The 22,761-nt window shown below is 38.2% G+C and overlaps 1 protein-coding gene across 3 annotated transcripts in view; it reads right to left on the bottom strand.

Annotated features, from left to right (window-relative positions):
- Window positions 1–22,761, bottom strand: part of piezo1 (piezo-type mechanosensitive ion channel component 1) — a 145,740-nt gene that overhangs the window by 47,397 nt on the left and 75,582 nt on the right. For all 3 annotated transcript variants that reach the window (XM_051709121.1, XM_051709112.1, XM_051709131.1), the window contains 12 exons: window positions 19,382–19,574; window positions 17,376–17,589; window positions 16,531–16,699; window positions 15,079–15,186; window positions 13,238–13,328; window positions 12,967–13,058; window positions 9,490–9,750; window positions 5,829–5,934; window positions 3,248–3,429; window positions 3,012–3,160; window positions 2,224–2,382; window positions 2,011–2,117 (listed from right to left, as the gene is read on the bottom strand). In XM_051709121.1, the coding sequence (XP_051565081.1) occupies window positions 2,011–2,117; window positions 2,224–2,382; window positions 3,012–3,160; window positions 3,248–3,429; window positions 5,829–5,934; window positions 9,490–9,750; window positions 12,967–13,058; window positions 13,238–13,328; window positions 15,079–15,186; window positions 16,531–16,699; window positions 17,376–17,589; window positions 19,382–19,574 (1,831 nt within the window). The remainder of the gene's footprint in view (window positions 1–2,010; window positions 2,118–2,223; window positions 2,383–3,011; window positions 3,161–3,247; window positions 3,430–5,828; window positions 5,935–9,489; window positions 9,751–12,966; window positions 13,059–13,237; window positions 13,329–15,078; window positions 15,187–16,530; window positions 16,700–17,375; window positions 17,590–19,381; window positions 19,575–22,761) is intronic.

The following is a 22,761-nucleotide window of genomic DNA, read 5'->3' as shown; positions in this document are numbered from 1 at the left end:
TCACAGTGCAGTATCATTTGCATAGTTCCCGCCTCCACAACATACGTAATCGTTGTGGCCAGTGAGTTAAGAGAAAGCGGCTGGGGTACTGCAACACTGAAAATGGTACTATTGTAACTTTAGTTTGCTTTTAACCAGAGAAAAGAGTAAAGTTAGGTTCCCAGACGTTGTGTTCCTGGTTGTGGAAAAACTGCATCGCTGCATAGCCTTCTAAAGGATCCAACTGTTAGGAATAAGTGACTAATTCAAACAAAGTTCCTGAATGTTGCAATGAGGGATTATATATTTGAATTCTTTGGATTCATAGATTAATTCTTCTGAGAACCCAGGATTGGTTTTGCAAAGAAACTTTTATTGAAAGAAGCAGTAGCAACAATATTGGACAGGACAGTAATTTCGGTGAGTTACAAGTTCAATTGTAATATTTCATCTTCCTGTGTTTGTTTGACATGTAAGGAACTGTATAGTCAGCTGTTTTTAATTGCACAATAAACCATGATCATGATTCCAAAGCGGAGCGGATCGTGCTTATTACATGGTTACTTAACAAATAAATGCATAATTCCTCATGATATATTGATTTGAGATTAAATTATCTGAAAATGGTAGAAGAACACGGAGCGCAACGAAAAACAGTGGTGAAGAATATGGTAGTAAGGCTGCCTGCTTTCTCATCTGTCTCAAATTAGCCATGATGCCCGCATTTTGGCCGAAATGAACGCATTGGGATGCCCATTTTTCCCGTATTTAAGCCCCAAATTTATTGAGGGAGACCCCATCCCCTGGTCGACCGGCAAATCATTCGAAGGAGATTCCCCAGCCTGCGAACATCGGTTATTTCCTGACATGGGATGCGTATTGAAGCCGGAAGATCGAAATGGGGAATCCCCGGGCCGACCGTCCCTTACGGGGATGGATTACCGACCGGGCCAATGGGGCCAGTGCCCAGGGTCCCTTGACTGCCCGGGGGGTGGGGGGGGTGGCCCTGGGTTGTAAGGTTGTGCAATCCAGTTTGGCAATCCCACTCAACAATGAAAATGAACCCCCATCCCCAACAACTTTTGGGCCAGTTGCTATGTAACGAAATGGTGGGAGGGGAGGGGAGGGGGACCCTTGGAGATAATTGGCCCCGAGGCCTTTGCAAGTCATAATCCATCCCTGGTCCCTTATAATACTCTATCTACAGCTTGATACACATTTATTAACCGTTCACAGTCGCAGCTTGTGTTTGACCATTTTCACTGTTTTATTAGTGTTTTTTTATCACCAAATCTTGTATGCCTGATAAGTATTGGGGACAGACAAAGTGCCGAATTTGTTCAGGATTCTATTGTTACTTCAGCCGAACATTTGTTGTAGTTTAAATGTGTGCGTTACATAAATTGGGACATATGTTCATATCAGTGATTGCCTGGACTAAGTGCTTTAAGGGATTTCATAAATCGCTTGCAAGTGTTAATTCTGTCATTCTTGGAAAATACAGTTACACACTTGTAATGGCAGGAGGGCGTTTGCTTTTCAATTATGTTAGCTAATCATAACAGCATGTCTTAAAAGTGAAGTACACAGAAAAGTGAGTGTTTCAGACAGAGAGCCCAAGACAGGGTAGAAAAAAGCTCATGTAATACTATGACTGTTTTTTGTGCAAAAAACTTTACTAATATTATAAGTCAACCCCAAGGAAGAAAAAAAATGCATGTAATGATCCCTTTCAGGGGTTCAAGCCCCAGCACCACCAAGATGCCACTGTTGGGCCCTTGAGCAAGGCCCTTGACCCATCTGCTCCAGGGGTGCCATATCATGGCTGACCCTGTACTCTGACCCCAGCTTAGCTGGAATATGTGAAAACAAATAAATTTCACTTATATATGCAAAAATGTATATATAATGTGTGACCAAAAAATAAAGAAAAATAAAGGCTTCTTTAATTTAACTGAACCTGCACATAAGTCTCAAAACTGTCCAACTGTGGGCTGTAAGGGCACAAGAACCAGTACTCATCTCCCTCACCGTCAGCCTCCGATGGATCTTCAGTCTGCTCTGTGTGGAGATCTTCTTCCTCAAATCTTCCATCCTCTGTAGATTGAACCAGATCTGGATTCTCTATACCTCTCTTCCTATGGGACAACCAACAACAGCAGTCAGAGATAATCAGAGACATTTAGTCATGGGACTAAAATGATAAGTAATTTGAATGCATTTATTTAAAGGTAACTCTCATGCCTGTGTATGGGTGTGATGTGCTCTAGGTCAGTTATCTTCATGAAGGGTTTATGGAAGTAGTGCAACTGTAGAATACAAGCCAACAGGAAGAATCCTGGGATGAGAATGCTGCTGAAGAGTTCAGAGAGTTTAAACGTCTCCAGACCTATGTCTGACAGCCTACGGAGAGAGAAACATACACTTTTAGCACATGCACACAAGGTAGCTATCTATCCATCCATACCAGTTGATTCCAACTCAATGGGCTTTTTTTCCCATGAATTTTCTTGGCAAGGTTTTTTTGACAAGGTAGTTTGCCAGGTCTTCAAATACATATATATACCTGTATGTATGTACATACATGTATAGTTCACCCAAAAATGAATATTCTTAAAGGGATAGTTCACCCAAAAATAAAATTTCTAAATACAATATTTAAGTCCTTTTTTTTTACTCTAAATCTTCACCTTAACTTTCACTTTCAGATGTGAAAGTGAAACTAAATAGGTACCACATGTGAATTTCAGATGTAAAAGTGAAAGTGGAGATTTAGAGTAAAAAAGGACTTAAATTTTGATCTGTTACTCACCCACACCTATTATATTGCTTCTGAAGATATGGTTTTAACCACTGGAGTCTTATTTAATGGTGGTCTAAACACCATTCGCTAGCATTCATTGTATGGACGTACAGAGCTTTTGGGTGAATTATCCATTTAAGTCATATAGGTTTTTCGACGAACTCTTCCTTTAAGACTATCTGAATCACCTCTGTGTTTAGATTTGCAAATAATTTATCATGTGACATACTGCTGCTCTGTAAATCCAGTGAAGTTTCTCCAATAGCCTGGGAAGTCTTCAAACTGAAATGTGTATATCACAATCAGCACCACCATAGTGTAAGCCACCACTGTCCACCAGAAGGCCTTCAGTAACCTTCTCCATAGAGAGTAATACACCTAAAAAGAGGGAGGGTGTTTCATTCAGTTTTCTGGCTGCACTAGATGAAGATCATGTATCTGACGTATGATCTGGTGAAAGTGTACCTGATAGAGACACATGCAGAGCAGAAACAGCAGCATGTAGACGATCTTGTAGGCGACGATTTTCCCTGCAAAGCTGACCATGATGAACATTCCTCCACACACATAGATCCAGTATTTAGCATACAGACTCATCACCAGCCCACCCAACACCTTCAATATCGACTCATTTCGTCCTGAACTCTCTGAAAGAAAGAGAAAAAAACACTTATAAACTCTCTGATCTGTTAGGTGAAACCCATACTCCTGCCAAGTATGTGATGTTTGTTGTACGATCAGGGCAATCAATAGGACACAAACACCCTGCTGAATGTCACCTGTATCGGTTGTTGGCCTTTTATTTCTAGTCCCTTCAAAATTTTGACTTAAACACAGTACTTCTATATTTAGATGTACATGGTTATATCTTGATATTCAAAGTCACTTTCATGGATAAATCATTGTATCATTGTGGACTTTGTGTGTTAAAGGGATAGTTCCCCCAAAAATGAAAATTCTGTCATAATTTACTCACCCTCTTGTTGTTCCGAACCCATATGACATTCTTTCTTCCATGGAACACAAAGGATATGTTTTAGGCTGTTCTTTTCTACACTATTAAAGTGAATAAATACAGGGGCTGAACAGACCGAAATTTCAAAGCTCACACATGTTTTCGTTTTTCAAAGGGTTGACGTCAATCACATTAAACATACTTCTCTTGTGACCAATCCTCATAGACGTCAAGCCTAGTGCAATGCTTTTTTATTTATTTTTTTAAATGTGCCTTAGTTGAATGTATGGAAGTGCAAATGAGATGTGAGTGTTACAGTGGAGAAAAGATTTTCAGGGAAAAACAGCTTCAATTTTGGTTTGCTTCTCAAACAAATCTATCGTATGGTTTTTGATTACTTGGAACATACTGCACAATAGAAGTCGAGCGATAGTGGATTTTGCTAATACGATAACTAAGGTAGTGGGAAAGGCCGATAACTGATTAATCGGCTTATCGTTTTTAAAATCAAATTAATAGAATGTAAAAAATAAATAAATAAATAAATAAATAGAAATCTTAGTCTTATCTTACTATGACGGGCACAGACGTAGAGGCTACAAGAGTCTACAATGAATAAAATCCCAGATCCCAGTAGTTTATTGTTCAACCAAAATCCCAATAATAATCAGAAGACAATTAAGATTTGGTATATAACGTGGGACTGTAAACAAGCCCAAAAAAACACACCAAAGTACTCTTATTTTGAAATGATGGAAACACAGCTCCGCTACATATATGTTTTTTTTTTTTTTTGTGTGTGTGTGTATTATATGTTTGCTCTACAGTATATACTGTGTATTTATGAAATTAAACTTTTTAATAGCCTTTAGATTCACCAGATGAAGGGTTTTGTATATATTAGTGATGTCAGCGTTACTGCGTTAACGCATGTGATTCATTTAAAATGTTGAACACTGGTTAGAAGGCGGAACCATTGCGATGTGTCCAGCGGGGATTACACGCGTATACACACTACAAACTAGGGATGGGCACGAGTACTCGAGTACTCGGTTACACGGACATGGCAGCAATGATCGATCATGAAAACGATGATCGATGGTGATCATGCATGATGTACCTTTTCACTTAATTCAAAATTCAGTGACAATTACCTGACAACTAAACACAAACGTGTCAAAGAGAGAGCTTATTTTGAATTTATTGAGGGGTACATTGATTGTCAGAGACGTCTCATAGCAACCAAACTGATATGCGACGCTGCAATGCTATCGTTACGATAATCAAAAGAGAGTGTAATTAACTGTGTTTTGAACACCTGTCTCTGCAAAACGTTTGCTAAACATGTTTTATTATAATTTAATGCAAGAACTTTGACTCGTTAATGGATATCATTCAATAAAAGTGAATGTTTGTCACTGACTGTAAACCTCCCTGCCCTGGGTGATGTAACACACACCTGCATCTCGACAAAATGGGAGTTGAAGATTTTGATTATGCAATCTTTTGTACATTTTGTAACAGATTATTTTATAACAGCCTATAATAATGAATAGACGATACACTGGAACAACAAGACGCAATGCAGCAGCCAAAGACGTTTGTCAGACATGTTATTATATATACAGTTATGTATATGTCATTGTCCCTTGAGTACTCAACGAGTTTGATGACTTTTTTGTCATTTTGGATGCTCGACAGCCCCAGTCCCCATTCATTTTCATTTTATGGTCAAGAGAGTCGTCAACATTCAGCATGATACCTCCTTTTGTGCGCCACGGAAGATAGAAAATCCTGCAAGTCTGAATGATGACAGAATTTACATTTTTTAACTATTCCTCGAAAATAAACCATTGATTTTTACAGAAAGTGCAAAGTGTACAGTATTTGGGATGAACGTGAACTGTGAGTGTGAAAGTACAGACAGCAAAAAGTGTTGAGAGCTGGAGCAAGAAGGAAATAAGAATGGTTTTACGATAAAGAAAGACTAATAAACCCTTCCTGAAATCAGAATGAATCAGAAGTGTAGGGGATTCATATGTTCTTTAATGTCAGTTGGGATTCAGGTGTGGTTTTACTCATCTTTCTCACCTCCTGTAGTGACTTCTTGAAGAGGGACTGTTAATCTCTTCTTCCTGCTGAACGTGTCCTTCACTGACTGTCTCAACAGAAGCCAAAATGTCAACATGAACAGCAGCTGAGCAGAGAGAGAGAGAGAGAGAGAGAGAGACAAAGAGAGAGTGAAGCAATAATTACTCTTTCCTCATAGTGAGTAATATAATGAGAATTATGACTGATCATGTGGTTTTCGAGTGACTGTGTGTTTGGATTTAGCATGTGAGGACAAGTTTCCAAGAATCATGAAGTTTTATTGCAGTCATCTGCAGGCTTAATCCAATGAAATATTTTTAGTGCTCTCCATTAAAGGTGTGTTCAGCGTTTTTATTATGATTTAGAGCGTGTTATTTTCTTAATTGATTTTAAAATGAATGTTATCTTATATTTTCTTTATAATCTAAATGTAAAGCACTTTGAATTGCCATTGTGTATGAAAAGTGCTTTATACATAAACTTTCATTGCCTTGATTGGATAGAAGGCGTGTGGTTGAAGTGAAGGGGTGGTCTAATTAACAGGTTAAGGGGCCATTTACACCGAACACATATTTGCATCCATTTGTGCGGTTTTTTTTCCCCAATTATTTTTCTATAAAAACATGCACTAGATGTACATCTTTGAACGTTGCGCCACACCTTGCTGTTTTATAGAAGCGCCAAACTGTATCAAGTTAAAAAGACCTTATATGATTGCACTGCGTCTAGCTTATTTTAGCACAAGAACCTGTTTGGTCTTAACGCACTTAAGTCTGGCTTAAGTTAGTAAAATGGCTGATATGGCTTATAGATTAAAGGTACTATTACAAATAATAATAGTAATAATTATTATAATAATTCCAAGTCAGCGTTATGCATGTTATGTTGGAATTATTGTATTTCTGAGATGAGCACAAGAATGCCACCACGATATCGTAATTACCATTGTGAATCTCCCTGGTTTATGTTAATTGGCACTGGTCTTAAATGCATTTCCATTGTTAATACTGACTGTACAATTTAGTTTGTATGCATTCTGTGTACTGTAGATAAAGAACAGTGATAAAGACTGGATTTAGCAACACAACTACTACTGTAGTTCCCATCATTAAGGCAGCAAGAGAACGAAAGTCAAGACAAGCACATATAATGCATCAATCATACAACAAATGTACACTTTTTGCTTTTCAATTTGTTGAATTAGTGCTTCAAAGCTTCTGTTCTGTCCTTTGTTAATGTCTTCATCAAAATACATAAAAAGAGAGAAAGAAATATGAAACTGCCAAGCACATTTATTTTGTTCCAAAAGAAAAATCGCATTGTAATTATGACTTCCAGAATCACAAGTAGGAATTTTCCAGGAGGTTTTAACTGGGTTAAAAATGGTCTTCAGTGGAGCAGTAGCTTATATACAGGCTCATTCACAGCGTAAAACTAGTTAAATACATAATTAATAAATAATTCAAATAATCACGTAATTGCATTTTGTTTACATAGCTTATCAAGAGTTATTTTTGATTGTCTAAGCATCATAAGCTACACACCACACTCAAGTGAAAGCACAGCTTCAAGACTGTTTACAGGCTCCAGTCGCACTACAAAGATAATTGGTCCATGATCTGGTTTCAGATGTGAAGAGCAATTGGTGCTTATCATATAAAAGCACAGAATGCAAGATGAATATAACTCTAATTGTCTTGACGACCTAAAATGTCTCATTGTCACTTATATTTTGTAGATGCTGTACATGTGTTTTTACTCCTTGAAAACATTTTGTTTTCTGATACACTGGCGGCCAAAAGTTTGGAATAATGTACAGATTTTGCTGTTTCTGAAGGAAATTTGTACTTTAACTCACCAAAGTGGCATTCAACTGATCACAAAGTATAGTCTGGACATTACTGATGTAAAAAACAGCACCATCACTATTTGAAAAATGTCATTTTTGATCAAATCTAGACAGGCCCCATTTCCAGCAGCCATCACTCCAACTTTTGCTAATTTGGTACTCGAAAATCACTTGCCATTATATCAAAAACAGCTGAAAACTGTTTGGTTTGTTAAATGAAGCTTAACATTGTCTTTGTGTTTGTTTTTGAGTTGCCACAGTATGCAATAGACTGGCATGTCAAGGTCAATATTAGGTTAAAAATGGTAAAAAAGAAACAGCTTTCTCTAGGAACTCATCAGTCAATCATTGTTTTGAGGAATGAAGGCTATACAATACTTGAAATTGCCAAAAAACTGAAGATTTCATACAGAGGTGTACAGTACAGTCTTCAAAGACAAAGGACAACTGGCTCTAACAAGGACAGAAAGAGATGTGGAAGGCCAGATGTACAACTAAACAAGAAGATAAGTACACCAGAGTCTCAGGTTTGAGAAATAGACGCCTCACATGTCCTCAGCTGACAGCTTCATTGAATTCTACCCGCTCAACACCAGTTTCATGTACAACAGTAAAGAGAAGACTCAGGGGTGCAGGACTTATGGGAAGAATTGCAAAGAAAAAGACACTTTTGAAACAGAAAAACAAAAAGAAAAGGTTAGAGTGGGCAAAGAAACACAGACATTGGACAACAGATAATTGGAAAAGAGTGTTATGGATCTTAACCCCATTGAGCTTTTGTGGGATCAGCTAGACTGTAAGGTGCGTGAGAAGTGCCCAACAAGACAGCCACATCTATGGCAAGTGCTACAGGAAGTGTGGGGTGAAATGTCACCTGAGTATCTGGACAAACTGAACAAACTGACAGCTAGAATGCTAAAGATCTGCAAAGCTGTCATTGCTGCATGTGGAGGATTTTTTGATGAGAACTCTTTGAAGTAGTTTCAGAAGTTCTGAATTTATTTTTTTTTTTTTCAAATTGTAAAAGTAATTTTTCACATTATTAATGTCCTGACTATACATTGTGATCAGTTGAATGCCACTTTGGTGAATAAAAGTACCAATTTCTTTTCATAAGAGCAAAATCTGTACATTATTCCAAACATTTGGATGTATGTAATGAATATTGTTTTAGCAAATTTTGATTGACATTTTTTCCCCCAAGGTAATGTTTTCTAGCTGCCTAACATAGATGGGGTTTTGTTATTCAGAATTGTGAGACTGAAAGTATCAGACAGTCATCAGTAACAGTTTACATTGTAAGCCATCATTTACCAGCAAAAATATATAAGCGTTTAATTTGCAATACAGCAAATGAAAAAAACCTAGTATTTTATGGAGACTTTACTATAAGGTTATTATTGTTCATTAAGTGGTTAACATGAACTAGCAATGAACAGTATTTTTACAGCACTTAGTGATCTTCTTTAATGTTAATTTCAAAGTATGCCAATACATTTTTGAAACTTAAAGTGTTAACATTAGTTACTGAATTATAAAGTAACATGAACTTACAACTGTATTTTCATTAATTAAAATGAACAAAGATAAATAAATGCTTTAATAATATATTGTCCATTGTTAGTTCATGATACCTATCATGATACATAATATAACTTTATTGCAAAGTGTTACCAATTACATTTACCCTTTTCTGTGAAGGGGCCAGTGAACATATTGGCAGGGCAAGAAACAGGGACTAGACCAGCAGAAAACAATCCATACTGCTGAGCCCTAAAAACACTACCTTTACCATAGTTTAAGTGTGCTCACCATGGCACCCAAGCGCAGACAGGGATATTGTGCCCGGTCCAGACCCAGCTGGCCTAGACTCATGGTGCCAATATGCTGGGGCAGTTCCGTATGCAGGTCCATGGCCCACACATACTGCAGGCAGCACAGAGTCAGACCATATAACAGGATGAAGGGAGAGCAAAGAGCGGCGAAGTGCTGACGTGCCCGCAGCATCCAGATCAAACAGGACCACAGCAGCAGCACAAAAGTCAGCCAGCTGTGATACGTGATACTCCACACCTGCAGGGAACAAGAGTGAATAGTCATGACAAGGGTTTGAAATTAACTGTTTGGTTCACCGGCCACTGTGGCTAGTAGTTTTCCAAGGTCACTAGCCACTCAGCATTTTCACTAGCCAAAATCCCCCACCTCACAAAAAGTGATAAAGGTAAATGGAGACTGTAACTGCATGCACTGGTTTGGATGTTTTATTTAAACAAGAATGATGTGAGTTCAGCACGACACAGGCATAATGGTTTAAGTAACCTATAAAATATCCAAAGGCAAACGCCAGTTAGAACAGGAGGAAAATTTGTCAATAACTCGTCCATAATTCATGGAAGTTTCAACCCCTTCAAATTGTAAATGCCTATGAAAGTTTACCATTGTTCTACCATTGTTTAACAGTGGCATTTGCAATGACAAGGCCATTATGTAAGACCTACACATATTTAGAAACCCTTTACTACAACTTTCACAGTTGTAATAAAATTAAAGTCTAATAGATTCACCCTAATGGATTTAATATTAATCTATGCAAGTTACCAGTTAGTGTTAATGCATTAAAATATATATATATATATATATATATATATATATATATATATATATATATATATATATATATATATATATTTAGTAAGGATGATGTGTATTTTAAAATCGTCAGTGCTGTTCATAATATATCTGCTGTCTAGCAGATTGACAGGTTTGACTTCATATACAGTTGAAGTCAGAAGTTTACATACACCTTAGCCAAATACATTTAAATTCATTTTTTCACAATTCCTGACATTTAATCGTAGAAAACATTCCCTGTCTTAGATCAGTTAGGATCACTACTTTATTTTAAGAATGTGAAATGTCAGAATAATAGTAGAGAGAATAATTTATTTCAGCTTTTATTTCTTTCATCACATTCCCAGTGGGTCAGAAGTTTACATACACTTTGTTAGTATTTGGTAGCATTGCCTCTAAAATTGGATAGATTTTGGGTAGCCTTCCACAAGCTTCTCACAATAAGTTACTGGAATTTTGGCCCATTTCTCCAGACAGAACCGGTGTAACGGAGTCAGATTTGTAGGCCTCCTTGCTCGCTTTTTCAGTTCTGCCCACAAATTTTCTATCGGATGGAGGTCAGGGCTTTGTGATGGCCACTCCAATACCTTGACTTTGTTGTCCTTAAGCCATTTTACCACAACTTTGGAGGTATGATTGGGGTCATTGTCCATTTGGAAGACCCATTTGCGACCGAGCCACATACAGTATTTTTCCTTCCTCATGATGTCATCTATATTGTGAAGTGACTCCTGCAGCAAAGCACTCCCACATCATGATGCTGCCACCCCCATGCTTCACGGTTGGGATAGTGTTCTTCGGCTTGCAAGCCTCACCCTTTTTCCTCCAAACATAATGATGGTCATTATGGCCAAACAGTTTTGTTTCATCAGACCAGAGGGCATTTCTCTAAAAAGTAAGTTCTTTGTCCCCATGTGCACTTGCAAACTTTTGGAGCAGTGGCTTCTTCCTTGCTGAGCAGCCTTTCAGGTTATGTCGATATAGGACTTGTTTTACTGTGGATATAGATACTTGTCTATCTGTTTCCTCCAGCATCTTCACAAGGTCCTTTGCTGTTGTTCTGGGATTGATTTGCAGTTAACTTAGTGTATGTAAATTTCTGACCCACTGGAATTTTGATATAGTCAATTAAAAGTGAAACAATCTGTCTGTAAACAATTGTTGGAAAAATTACTCATATCATGCACAAAGTAGATGTCCTAAACGACTTGCCAAAACTATAGTTTGCAAATATGAAATCTGTGGAGTGGTTAAAAAATGAGTTTTGGGGGCCTGGGTAGCTCAGCGAGTATTGACGCTGACTTCAACCCCTGGAGTCACTAGTTCGAATCCAGGGTGTGCCGAGTGACTCCAGCCAGGTCTCCTAAGCAACCAAATTGGCCCGGTTGCTAGGGAGGGTAGGGTCACATGGGGCAACCTCCTTGTGGTTGCTATAATGTGTGGTTCTCGCTCTCAGTGGGGTGCTTGGTGAGTTGTGAATGGATGCCGCGGAGAATAGCGTGACGCCTCCACACGCGCTACGTCTCCGCGGTAACGCACTCAGCAACCCACGTGATAAGATGCGTGGATTGGCGGTCTCAGACATGGAGGCAACTGAGATTCGTCCTCCGCCACCCAGATTGAGGTGAGTCACTATGCCACCATGAGGACTTAGAGCGCATTAGGAACTGGGCATTCCAAATTGGGGAGAAAAGGGGAGAAAACTTCTGACTTCAACTGTAGCACTTTATACTAGAATGTTCTCTGTAGAATTCAAATGAGCTACATTTTGTGTTTTCCACCGGCCGCCGCAATATCGACTGAAGCCTGACTGAATCACACAAATTTCGCTCTGCGCTGTTCCATAGCTGTGGGAATCTTATCCCTGGAGTGTGCTGGTGTGCGCTGTGGCGGTTCACACGAAAGCACGCTTCATTCGCCCCGCACAGATGTATACAATTAAATTTACTTCGGCAGCAGCTCCGAGTCACCCGACATACCCAAAATTTTCAATACAGGAAAAACGTCACTCTATCTATCTATCTATCTATCTATTTATCTATTTATCTATCTATCCTCTAAAAAATGCTGGGTTATTTTTTCAACCCAAACACTGGGTTGGGCCTGTTGGGTCATTTTATTGGGTTATTTTCTCTCTGTTGGGTAGTTTTTGTGTAACCCAGCTGTTGGGTTAGTGGCTGGGTCATTTTCACTGACAGTTGGAACTATACACCCCTCCCCCCACCCTGATGCGACAACCTAGCAGTGGCATCAGAACAGCCCAGCTGATGAGTTACCTGACGGGGGCTTTTTGGATCATCTTCAGAAGTGAGCGGTTCTCAGCGCTGACAAATTGGAGGATTTATTCGGTGAAATAAGGTTTGTGCACGTGTTTTTATCTATAATATTATTACTGTACACCACAAAATGCAAAGATACGTTTATATTTATAGTAGTACAGTTTCTTGTTTGTTTATATATATATGATGATAGTACTATAATGGTACTATAATAGTATATGATGCTATTAAACTCGTATAATAAACCAAATTGAAGGAATTTTCTGTGACGTTCATCAAAAGTTTGGTATAAAGAGGTTTATGATACAGGTTACGGGTTACACAGGGTTTCAAAGTGCAATGAAGATTTAAAGGATTGGATAGATTATGTTTGCTTTACCATCATAGCTATAAGAGCACCGATGTAACTCTGTTGCAAGATCATTCGCCCCACCAGACGAAGTGGGTTATCGCCCTCTGCCTCTCTGAGACCTGCACAAACACATTCAAACAAACACTACAGGTTCAGCAAAGTTCTACCTCAAAACCAAGAAACTAACAAAAGAGAACACTCAGAAGAGATTGACACAAATGTAGATATTTCAATTGGAAATTGTACTGTATCGTCTGCAAATGTAAACACAAAATGAAATGTACATTTCGTACCCTACCTATATTGTCTTGGCTTGAACCATTGGTCACGGGCTCTTTAGAGATGTGTGATTCACATACAGGTGATTCTCCTGGTGTGAGAAGCATTTGCTAAACCAGACAAACAGCAAACACAGTTGTTTCACAAAGTGAAAATAGCTGGGCACAGTGTATGTTGTCGAGATGTGTAAACATCGTGATCTATTTAAAATGTCATATTTGTGTGCAAACATTTGTAAAATATCTTAAAAAAGAGCAGATTCATATACATTTTAAACAGCACATAAATATCTGCAGAAGATTTTTTATTAAGAATTGCAGATATGACTAAAATTGACAATCCATATAAACAGACGTCTCTGTAATGTATGTGTGCTAGCAGGTGATAGAAGTAATTACGAAGTGGTGTAGCAGAGCACGATAAAAGAGCATTGAGCGGCTTTCTCAGGGGGGGAGAGGGGAAAACTTCCTAAAATCTCCATTTATTAGTTTTCTGCTAACCTTTCTACTCAGAGGCAACAGTGCTGTTAAACATACACCTATATGATTGAGAATAATAATAATAATAATAAAAAAAATTAAGTTAATATATTCTTTGGTTTTCATCTCTTTTCATGTTGCAAAATCAGCCGATCGTAACTTTCGTAAAATTCGTAAAAATGGGGGCTCATCCAGGGATTTTTTTTTGTCATCAAGGTTGTGTTACAGACTAAATATAATGCCATACACAACCCATTTTACTTCCATAATTTGACATATTTCTGAGTGGAACAGGATATTCAACGAGACAAAAATCCCTTACATTTTATTGATTAGGAATGTAGTATATTGAAACTATTTGACTATTGATTAACATGATCAAGTAGCCCTCAAAAGTTGTTTCAGAGACGGAGCAACATATTCAATTTTATTAAAAAAAAGTAGGGCTGTCGATTTAACGTGTTAATTCAGTGCGATTAATTACATGAAAAACATAACACATTAAAAAATCAACGCAATTAATTATGTCCCTACCGTAATATGGAATATTCCTTCCATCAGAGCAATTCAAGCTTGAAGTACCACCTGTTTTCAGCAAGGGGCAGTAAGAGAAACTCCAGCTGTATAGGCAACGCACAGCTGTACATAGAACAAATCAAACTCAGGCTCGAGAACGCAATGAGAATGCGAGTCATGTTTTTCTTTAACTTTAAATTTAACTTGACACAGCGACGTAAAAACATATGATGTGACACAACCAAAGTGAGACGCTCCAAAAGCATCCGTCTAGTGCATGTGTACATTGACACGTCCTTAGACAAGCCCTTATAATAAATATATGTTGGACAGATTGACGAATTCAGTTGCAAAATGGATTGCTTTAGATTGTAGGCCAATTGATACGCTTATGTTCAATAATATGGAAATAAATAATATATTGCCTTCTAAAGCCACTTTTTGTATTGTCTTAACAACGCTTTACTAGTCTGCCACAATAATATAATGCATTTTAACTCTGAATTTTAATTTTTATAATATATATGTATAATGATTTAAATATAACTACATAATTAATTAATCACAATATATTTAATTATTAATATTTGAGGGGCTTTCTCAGCAAAGATTTATATATGCGATTAATTGCAATTAATTTGATTAATTATTCTACATATTATGCAATTTCGATTAAATTGAAAGCCCAAAAAAGATAAAAGCACATTACGACCAGCAACATGTATTTAAAAAGTAAATACGTTTTGATTTCATGTTGACTAAAATGTTGATAATTATAAGTTAGTAGGTTTTGTGTTGAAGGAGTACTCCAGTTAGTTTGAGTATGACTAGGCGATGGTACAGACCATAAGTGTGTAACTCTTACCTTAGTGTCATCTTCAGAGCTCTGTCTCCTCGTCTCACACTGTTTGAGCTCCACCTCCTCTACCCCCTCACCCACTGTTGCCTTCACAACTGCTCCACCCTCAGGGGTCTCCACCACAAGAAAGACGGTACATCAGTTATCATATAAATTACAAACTAAACCAAATCCACTTATTATACACAACCAATGAGACAGAATCTACATGTACATCAGTCACTATGGTTTCTTGGACAATAGAAAGTGGCTTAATATGAGAAAGCGGTTTATTGTGAGAAAACAGCATTCCCATTTACATGTATGGTTTAAGCAGCGCACACTTTACTCCCGTATACATGTGGCTCAGTCAGTAAGCAGCTTTCTCCACAGCAACATAATTTTTCCCGCAACGCTTGTGTAAACACACACGACATCCAAGGAAGACTTCGCTATTTTACTCTGTTGCTTCGCTTTATTTCCAGATATTCCAGAGTTGTTGCTGTGTTTGTTTTCTTAACTTACTATTGCAACCTGCAGCTGAATTGTGATGCAGTAGTTGTATTTCCCTCTTACATAAAACTCCGGGATTCCCCAATGTACGCATATATGCGGACGTTAGGGACAGTCAATATTTTACATTTGTGTGTATTAATGGGTATAGTTTATAGTATATGTGATTTTCCTACTGTACTCCCAGAAATGTTGCATTTTTTCCACTGTGTTGACTTGTTGTTGGGCTCCATCCTATGACATTTGTTATCCGGTCTGTTTCACGCACGCGCACTCTTCAAACACTCATCAGAACGCCGCGTATGCGTTTACATGGCCACATTAAGTCATGTTCTCCAAGAGAAACCTACTGTAGGTGTGTTAAACCACTTTCTCTTAATCCCCTAAACGGCGTAAGGAAATCAGCATTCTTGTTTACATGATGTTTCAGAACGCCACTTTCTGCTAAAACCCTGGAATAAACTGTTTTCTTAAGTGCATGTAAACGTGGTCAATGTTTCTTAAGTGTTTTGCTTTAGGACCCTGATTTTACACTGCATGTCAAATGGGGAATCCAAAATAGTTTATTGAACAAAAGTAAAAATTTTATTGATATTACCATACTGCATAGGTCCAACAATGCAAAAATGCAAATGTCTAAACAAATTATAAATCAGTTACATGACAGACTGATTAGAAAAATTGAAAAACAAACACAGCCTTTGACATCAACAACGAAAGATATGTGAAGCATTTTCTTTTGAAAGTTTTTACTATCCTATCTATGCATGATTTTATAGTTTAATGTTTGCACTTCTGTTGTAAGGAAAAGGTTTTCTGCTAAACACCATCATAAAAAAATCAAAAGGGTGAAACTAACACAAGGGTGCATAAATTATGACATTCACATTTTTGGGTAAACTATCCCTTTAATTTTCTACGTGTGTGTGTGTGTGTGTGAGAGAGAGAGAGAGAGAGAGAAAGCACCTTGTGGTCTTGAGAATAACTGCTGATTTTCAGCACAACAGTCACAGAGATGTACAGAAGGAGGAGAATGCCAGGACTGACGTACACTGGCCAGTCGTGCTCCATGTTGAGGGTGAGTCCAAAAGCCGAACAGTTTCCAGGTCTGACTATATCCTTCAGGCCAAAGAGTCTGGGTCAAAACAAAAGGAACACATTAAAGGACATATCACCCTTTTACTCACACTCATGTAATTCCAAACTCCTTTGTTTTCTTTCTTTCGTCATTTATGCACGTAACACAAATTGTACGAGACGAGTTATGCACCAAAGTTTAATACTTGGGCTTACAGGTTTGCTCAAACTCCTAACCCTAAGTATGAGCAGTAGTAATAGTGATGTTTGCCTTGAGACTGTGTGTCTGTGACATGTTTGGGATGATTATGTATGATATATGTTTTACCACTGTGACAGCTATCTGTCTAGCTCTCAGCGACAGAGCAAATGTCAGCAGAGATTTATAGTTCAGGATCAATGCACAGAGCTGGCAACCTCACTGCACAGCCATTTAGCAAGGGTGTATATCATTCTCCAGATACATATCTAGGGCTTGAGTCTCAGGGTTGCTTTTCTCTGGGTTATGTAGGTTGGCAGGACACACCAGCATCTCAGGCCCCAGCCTCTCTCCCCAAGCTTAAGCTTCTACTTCAGTCTAGCAATGACTCTCATTTTAACATCACACTCTGCCCTTACACTACCCTAATGTAATGTACAACCACATAAATACATAAACTGGACAGGCTGGATTGTGTTGCTGTCACACACACAAAAAAATAAATAATAATAATGTAAAAAATGGTGATCAGTACCTGGCCCACAGGCCTGCTGGAGAGAATATATCTTGCGCAAAAGAGCTCTGATACAGATACAGACACACTAGATGTCCTCCTGTGAAGAAGGCCACCATCACACACAGAGTATTGAACCCCAAATGGCTGATGGGAAAATGGCAGGCCCACCAGGTACACACAATGACAAAGAGCAGGAAGTAGAAGGCTGAGAAGGCAGAAGGTAACGTGATTCCTGAAAAGAGAATGACATGAAGTCGAAGTCAATTTATACATTAAGAATAAGGCCCTGAAGTACAACCCTAAAAACAAATTATTTGATGTTTTACCTTGTGATTTTTATTTTTAAATATACACTAATTTCAAATCAGATGATTGTAACACACTCCAAAAAAGTTTAGACAGGGGCCATTTAGGACAAATAACAATCTGACGAGTTGAAATAACGAGGTGACATGAAACAGGAGATTAGGTGATGAGGCAATCGTGTTATAGTACCTATGGACCCTGTAAAAAAAGCCTAGTACTTCGGTAAACCTTTGTCAGTCAACACCATTCGTGGCTGCATCCACAGATGCAAGTTAAGGCTTTACTATGCAAAGCAGAAGCTATACATCAACACTGTCCAGAAGCGTCGCCGACTTCTCTGGGCTCGGTCTCATCTGAGATGGACAGTAGAGCAGTGGAATTGTGTTTTGTGGTCTGACGAGTCCACATTTCAAATAGTTTTTGGCAAAATCAGCCGTCGTGTTTTCCAGGCCAAGAGGAAAAGGGCCATCCAAGACGAAAGCCAGTGTCTGTCATGGTATGGGGTGTGTTAGTGCCCATGTCATGGGTAACTTCCACATCTGTGAGGGCACCATTAATGCAGAAAGATGTGAACAAATTTTGGAGCAACATATACTGCCATCCAGATGCATTCTCCAGCAGGACAATAGCAAACCACATACTGCCCGGATTACAAGTGCACGGCTGCATAAGCAGAGAGTGCGGGTGCTAGATTGGCCTGTTTGCAGTTCTAACCTGTCTCCAATTGAGAATATGTGGTGCATTATGAAGCACACAATACAGCAAAGAAGGCCCCGTACAATTGCACAGCTGAAGACCTGCATAATGGATGAATGTGGGAAAACTTGCCTGCTTAACTTAAACTTGTGTCTTCAGTTCCCAAACGCTTAATAATTGTTATTAGAAGAAATTATGTTAAACAGCTGTAAACACTCGACGACGGTCCCAACTTTTTTGGAGCGTGTTGCAATCATCTGATTTAAAATGAGTGTATATTAAGAAAAAATATATAAATTCTCAAGGTGAAACTTCAAATAATGTGTTGTTGTAGTGCTTTCAGTATAGCACAGGGTGAATAGAATTCACAAATCACTCCTTTTTGTTTTTTTTTAGCATTTTCCATACTGTCCCAAGTTTTTTGGAATTGGAGTTGTATGTAAATGCAAGCAATGCTAAATGCTAAATTCCATGCAAGCCCAATTCTCTACTTCTAGAGGTGGTACTACTGTTTAAGCAAGCAAACTATTGCTTAGATTATTGCTACTACTATGGAACTGTATGGCTTGAATCCCAATTCTTTTTTCCTCAGAATCCTTCAGTGCTCCCAAAACAAAAGGTCTAGAAAAAATTGCACCTTTTTACATTTTATGGAAAACCTTTTTTTTTACCTGACAAAAAGTAATCAAAAGCTAAAAATCATTTAGCAGATTTTACCCAATAATTTATCGGTGTGGCCTTTATTGACTAATTGGCCTATAACTTCTGAACATGATGTCCAATCCTCATGACATTTGGTACATTGAACGGTAAGGCAATATGAGGACATATACCAAATTCCATAATTTTTCCATGCTAGGGGGTGCTATAATGTACCACTGAAATAACTACTTCCACAAGCAAGCAACAGCAAGATCAATTCTTTCAAATATGGTAATGTTGGTCATTTTCTGGCTACAAATGTGCTTGGAACCCGATTATAGTCATTTGAGGGTGTATTTAGGTTGAGTCAGGTCTCTTACCAGCCACTGCCAGCAGTGTGACGGCCAGGATGCGGCCCATATTCCTGAGGAAGCGTTGTGCTGTTGCACGCAGATGGGCAGCTAACTGTGCCGCTCCACTGCTGGAGTAAAGACCACCCTTCTCATCCTCAGTCTCACTGCATGACAACATTCCCTCCTCTTCATCTTCATCCTCGTCTTCTGTTTCATCCTCCTACAAAGGCAGAAAAAGAGGACAGAGAAATGAGAAAGATATTGTCTTCGGGATAAAAATTTTTTTTTTAAACCAAATGAGAATATGTGAGATTTAATCCAAAAACCATTTTTTTTCTGAGAAGTCAAGCATAGTAGGTAACCAGCAAACATTGTATTTTAGTGGCCCCACCAGACCACCAAAATTAAACGGTGGCTTTTTGTCCACTCGACTCAAGCTCTACAAGTTCAACCCTAAAAGACCTAGTTCAAGAACTTAAGGTAATACTAGTTAAAGTATTATAAATAAAAGGTAATAAATATAAATAAATTCAACAATAATTGCATTTTTAATAAATAAAACAACTATTAAGAAGTCTCAAACTTTCAACTGGAACTCCATAAAAGAGTGAAACAGTGCAGTACCAATAACATCAACTGCTAGCCATTAAACAAATGCTGTATGATAAACCACAGTGCTTCACAATCCCCAGACAGCCTTTGTAATGTACAGACAGTCTAGTGTTCATTGTTCTTTGATATATTATGCACACAGATCTAGCTAAGTGGTGAGACCCTAGGTAAAGATATGTTCTACTGTAGGTAAGGTAAAACAATCTATAACATTTGCATAGTCTGCAACTGCTTTAAGGCCTTGTTCAGACCGTTTTATTTGTTTTGTTTTGCCTATCCGACTTAAGTTTTTGTTTTTGTCGTCTGATCAGTGAAAAAAACATGAAATTTCACAAGCCCGAACTAAAATCAAAATCCTATTAAAATCTGATTTCATGTGTTTTTTTTTAACAATTCGTCTTGCATAGGGGTTGTTACGTCAGATGTTGCGACAAGAATACGTGTCACATTTCATTGCATACAGTATGTCACTCTTCCATTTTTTACGCTGTTGTATTCGATGAGAGTGGTCAGATTTGGATACTGGCCTCATGAAAATCAACAACAACAAAAAATTAAATGGTGAAAAATCCATTGTTAAAGTCTCACGCATGGTGAACCACACATGCATGTTCGCGTCATTACTAATAACAACCAATGTGTACGTGTAAGCAAGTATGACTTGCAGTATAAACAAAAATAAATCTGATCTGGCCACATATAACTTGGAGATTGAAAAAATGGATTCAAGAACAAATTTCCCTGCAGTGGGAACAAAGCCAGCTGTGTCCCAAATGTTGCACTATACACTATACACTCAGCCATGTAGTGTATGAATTTTCAAAGTATAGTATTGTCACAAATGGAACATTTAAAAAAAAATTACTACACAGAAGCATTTGCCATTTACGGCTGATGAAAGTGACGTTTCAATTGCATGTGATGTGTTGCCGCTAGCATTAGCCCGTTAGCCAACCTCAGTTCATCACTTATATAACTAAAACAATGTACACATTCACAATGCTTGCGGTGATGGTAAAGCATTCAACTCAAGCTTGTAAGGTACTGTTTTCAATAAAGTTTCGTTAGTTGCCACTATAATTCTACAGATATGTCGGTTTTACTGATTAATCGGTGCCGATAGTTGTTTTTTGGAACTACTGGTTATCGGCAAAAATTAACGACGATAGTTGCCGATTTTTTTTATTATTTCTGTGTGTTCCACTGTGGCCAAAACCGTTCATCTGGTGAATACTGTATATAGGCTACAAAACCCTTAATTTAGCGAAAATTTACATTTACACAATAGAGCATTGTAACGGTAACGGAGCCAAGACTGTCACCATCACTGTTTATGGAATAATTCACGACTAGTAATGTAAAATTATATCAAAAGACATTGCAAATTGACAAGTGATCGCTGATGATCTACTGATGATTAATTATTACCCATCCAGTATTTATTAGCCCATATGACAATGTTTGCTTTATAGTGTTTCTATTTTGTTACATTGTAAATGATTGTAAGAGTGCATGTTTTGTTTCTCTTGTGTGTTTGTGTGAGCTGGGAACATAGACATTTCAAAATAAGAGTCCTTGGTGTATTACGAGCTTGTTTATAATAAAAAGTCCAGCGTTATGCACCAATTTTTTTTCTGGTTATTAATGAGATTTTGGTAACACCAAACACACATCTGGGACTTTACTCATTTTGGACTCTTGTAGCCTCTATGTTTGTGCCCATCACAGTAAGGAAAAACTAAGAAAATGTTCAAAAATTTTATACATCCTTTTTAAAAATATCTGCCGATTAATCAGTTCTCTGCCTTTTCCACTACCTTAGTTCTCAGTACCAGCAAAATCTACTATCGGTTGACCTCTATTTGCCACTTTCTCCATTATTTTGTCAGACCAGCAACACAGCCAGTTAAGTGTCCAACACTCCACACTCCTGATTTGACAGCTGAAAAGTACATCATCCAGGTACTCATGGCACACTTATTTTTGCTGCATTTTCAATGTTAACATACTGCTTGCACTAATTACACTACAAAATGACATAGAATAGTGTAGAAGTGTGCAGTTTGGGACAAACCTTTAGATCTAAACTAAACTGTGGAAAAACAAGAATGAAGGCTTTGCCAGCACTGTAAAAACATGACTTTATTCAAATGCCTGAGAAAAATGAGACAGGTGTTTTGAAAGTTATATTTTCAGACATGAATGCAGCACGCACACTTGCATACCTGTGTGTATGTGTGTGTCTTGGCTGCTGAAGGTCATTGCAATCATAGTTGCACAGGCCTGCAGACCGACAGACATGTTTGCATGAGGTTTTTTGTCTGAAACCTGAAACACCTGTGACTGGTGACCTTGTATTGCGTGCTGAAGAGTTTTTTACAGATACTGTTCAATTCATCATTCCAAAGGCTCTATTAGAAACTTTGGATTTTTTTTTTTTTTTATGCAGATAGCATAAATTTTTCTAAAAATTGAGGGGCACAACGTCTCGTTCCCTCCATCAGGGAACAGAGGTTACGCAAGTAACCATGACGTTCCCTATCTGTCACTCACTCGAAATTGTGTCGATGAAGTGCATCATATGCATCAACCTGAGCGGGGTGGCCACCGCTGAGGATGCCATATGCCCCAGGAGCCTCTGAAAGAGTTTCAGTGGAACTGCTGTTTTCTGTTTGAACGCCTTCAAACAGGCCAGCACCGACTGTGTGCGCTCGTTCGTGAGGCGCGCTGTCAACGAGACTCGTTTCCTCATTATCGGGGTATATGGTTGAGTCGAGATGGTCAAGATGGATGAG

Source organism: Myxocyprinus asiaticus, chromosome 1 (genome assembly GCF_019703515.2).
Source record: "Myxocyprinus asiaticus isolate MX2 ecotype Aquarium Trade chromosome 1, UBuf_Myxa_2, whole genome shotgun sequence".
NCBI classification, from domain to species: domain Eukaryota; kingdom Metazoa; phylum Chordata; class Actinopteri; order Cypriniformes; family Catostomidae; genus Myxocyprinus; species Myxocyprinus asiaticus.
This window is presented reverse-complemented; position numbering and strand designations above follow the sequence as displayed.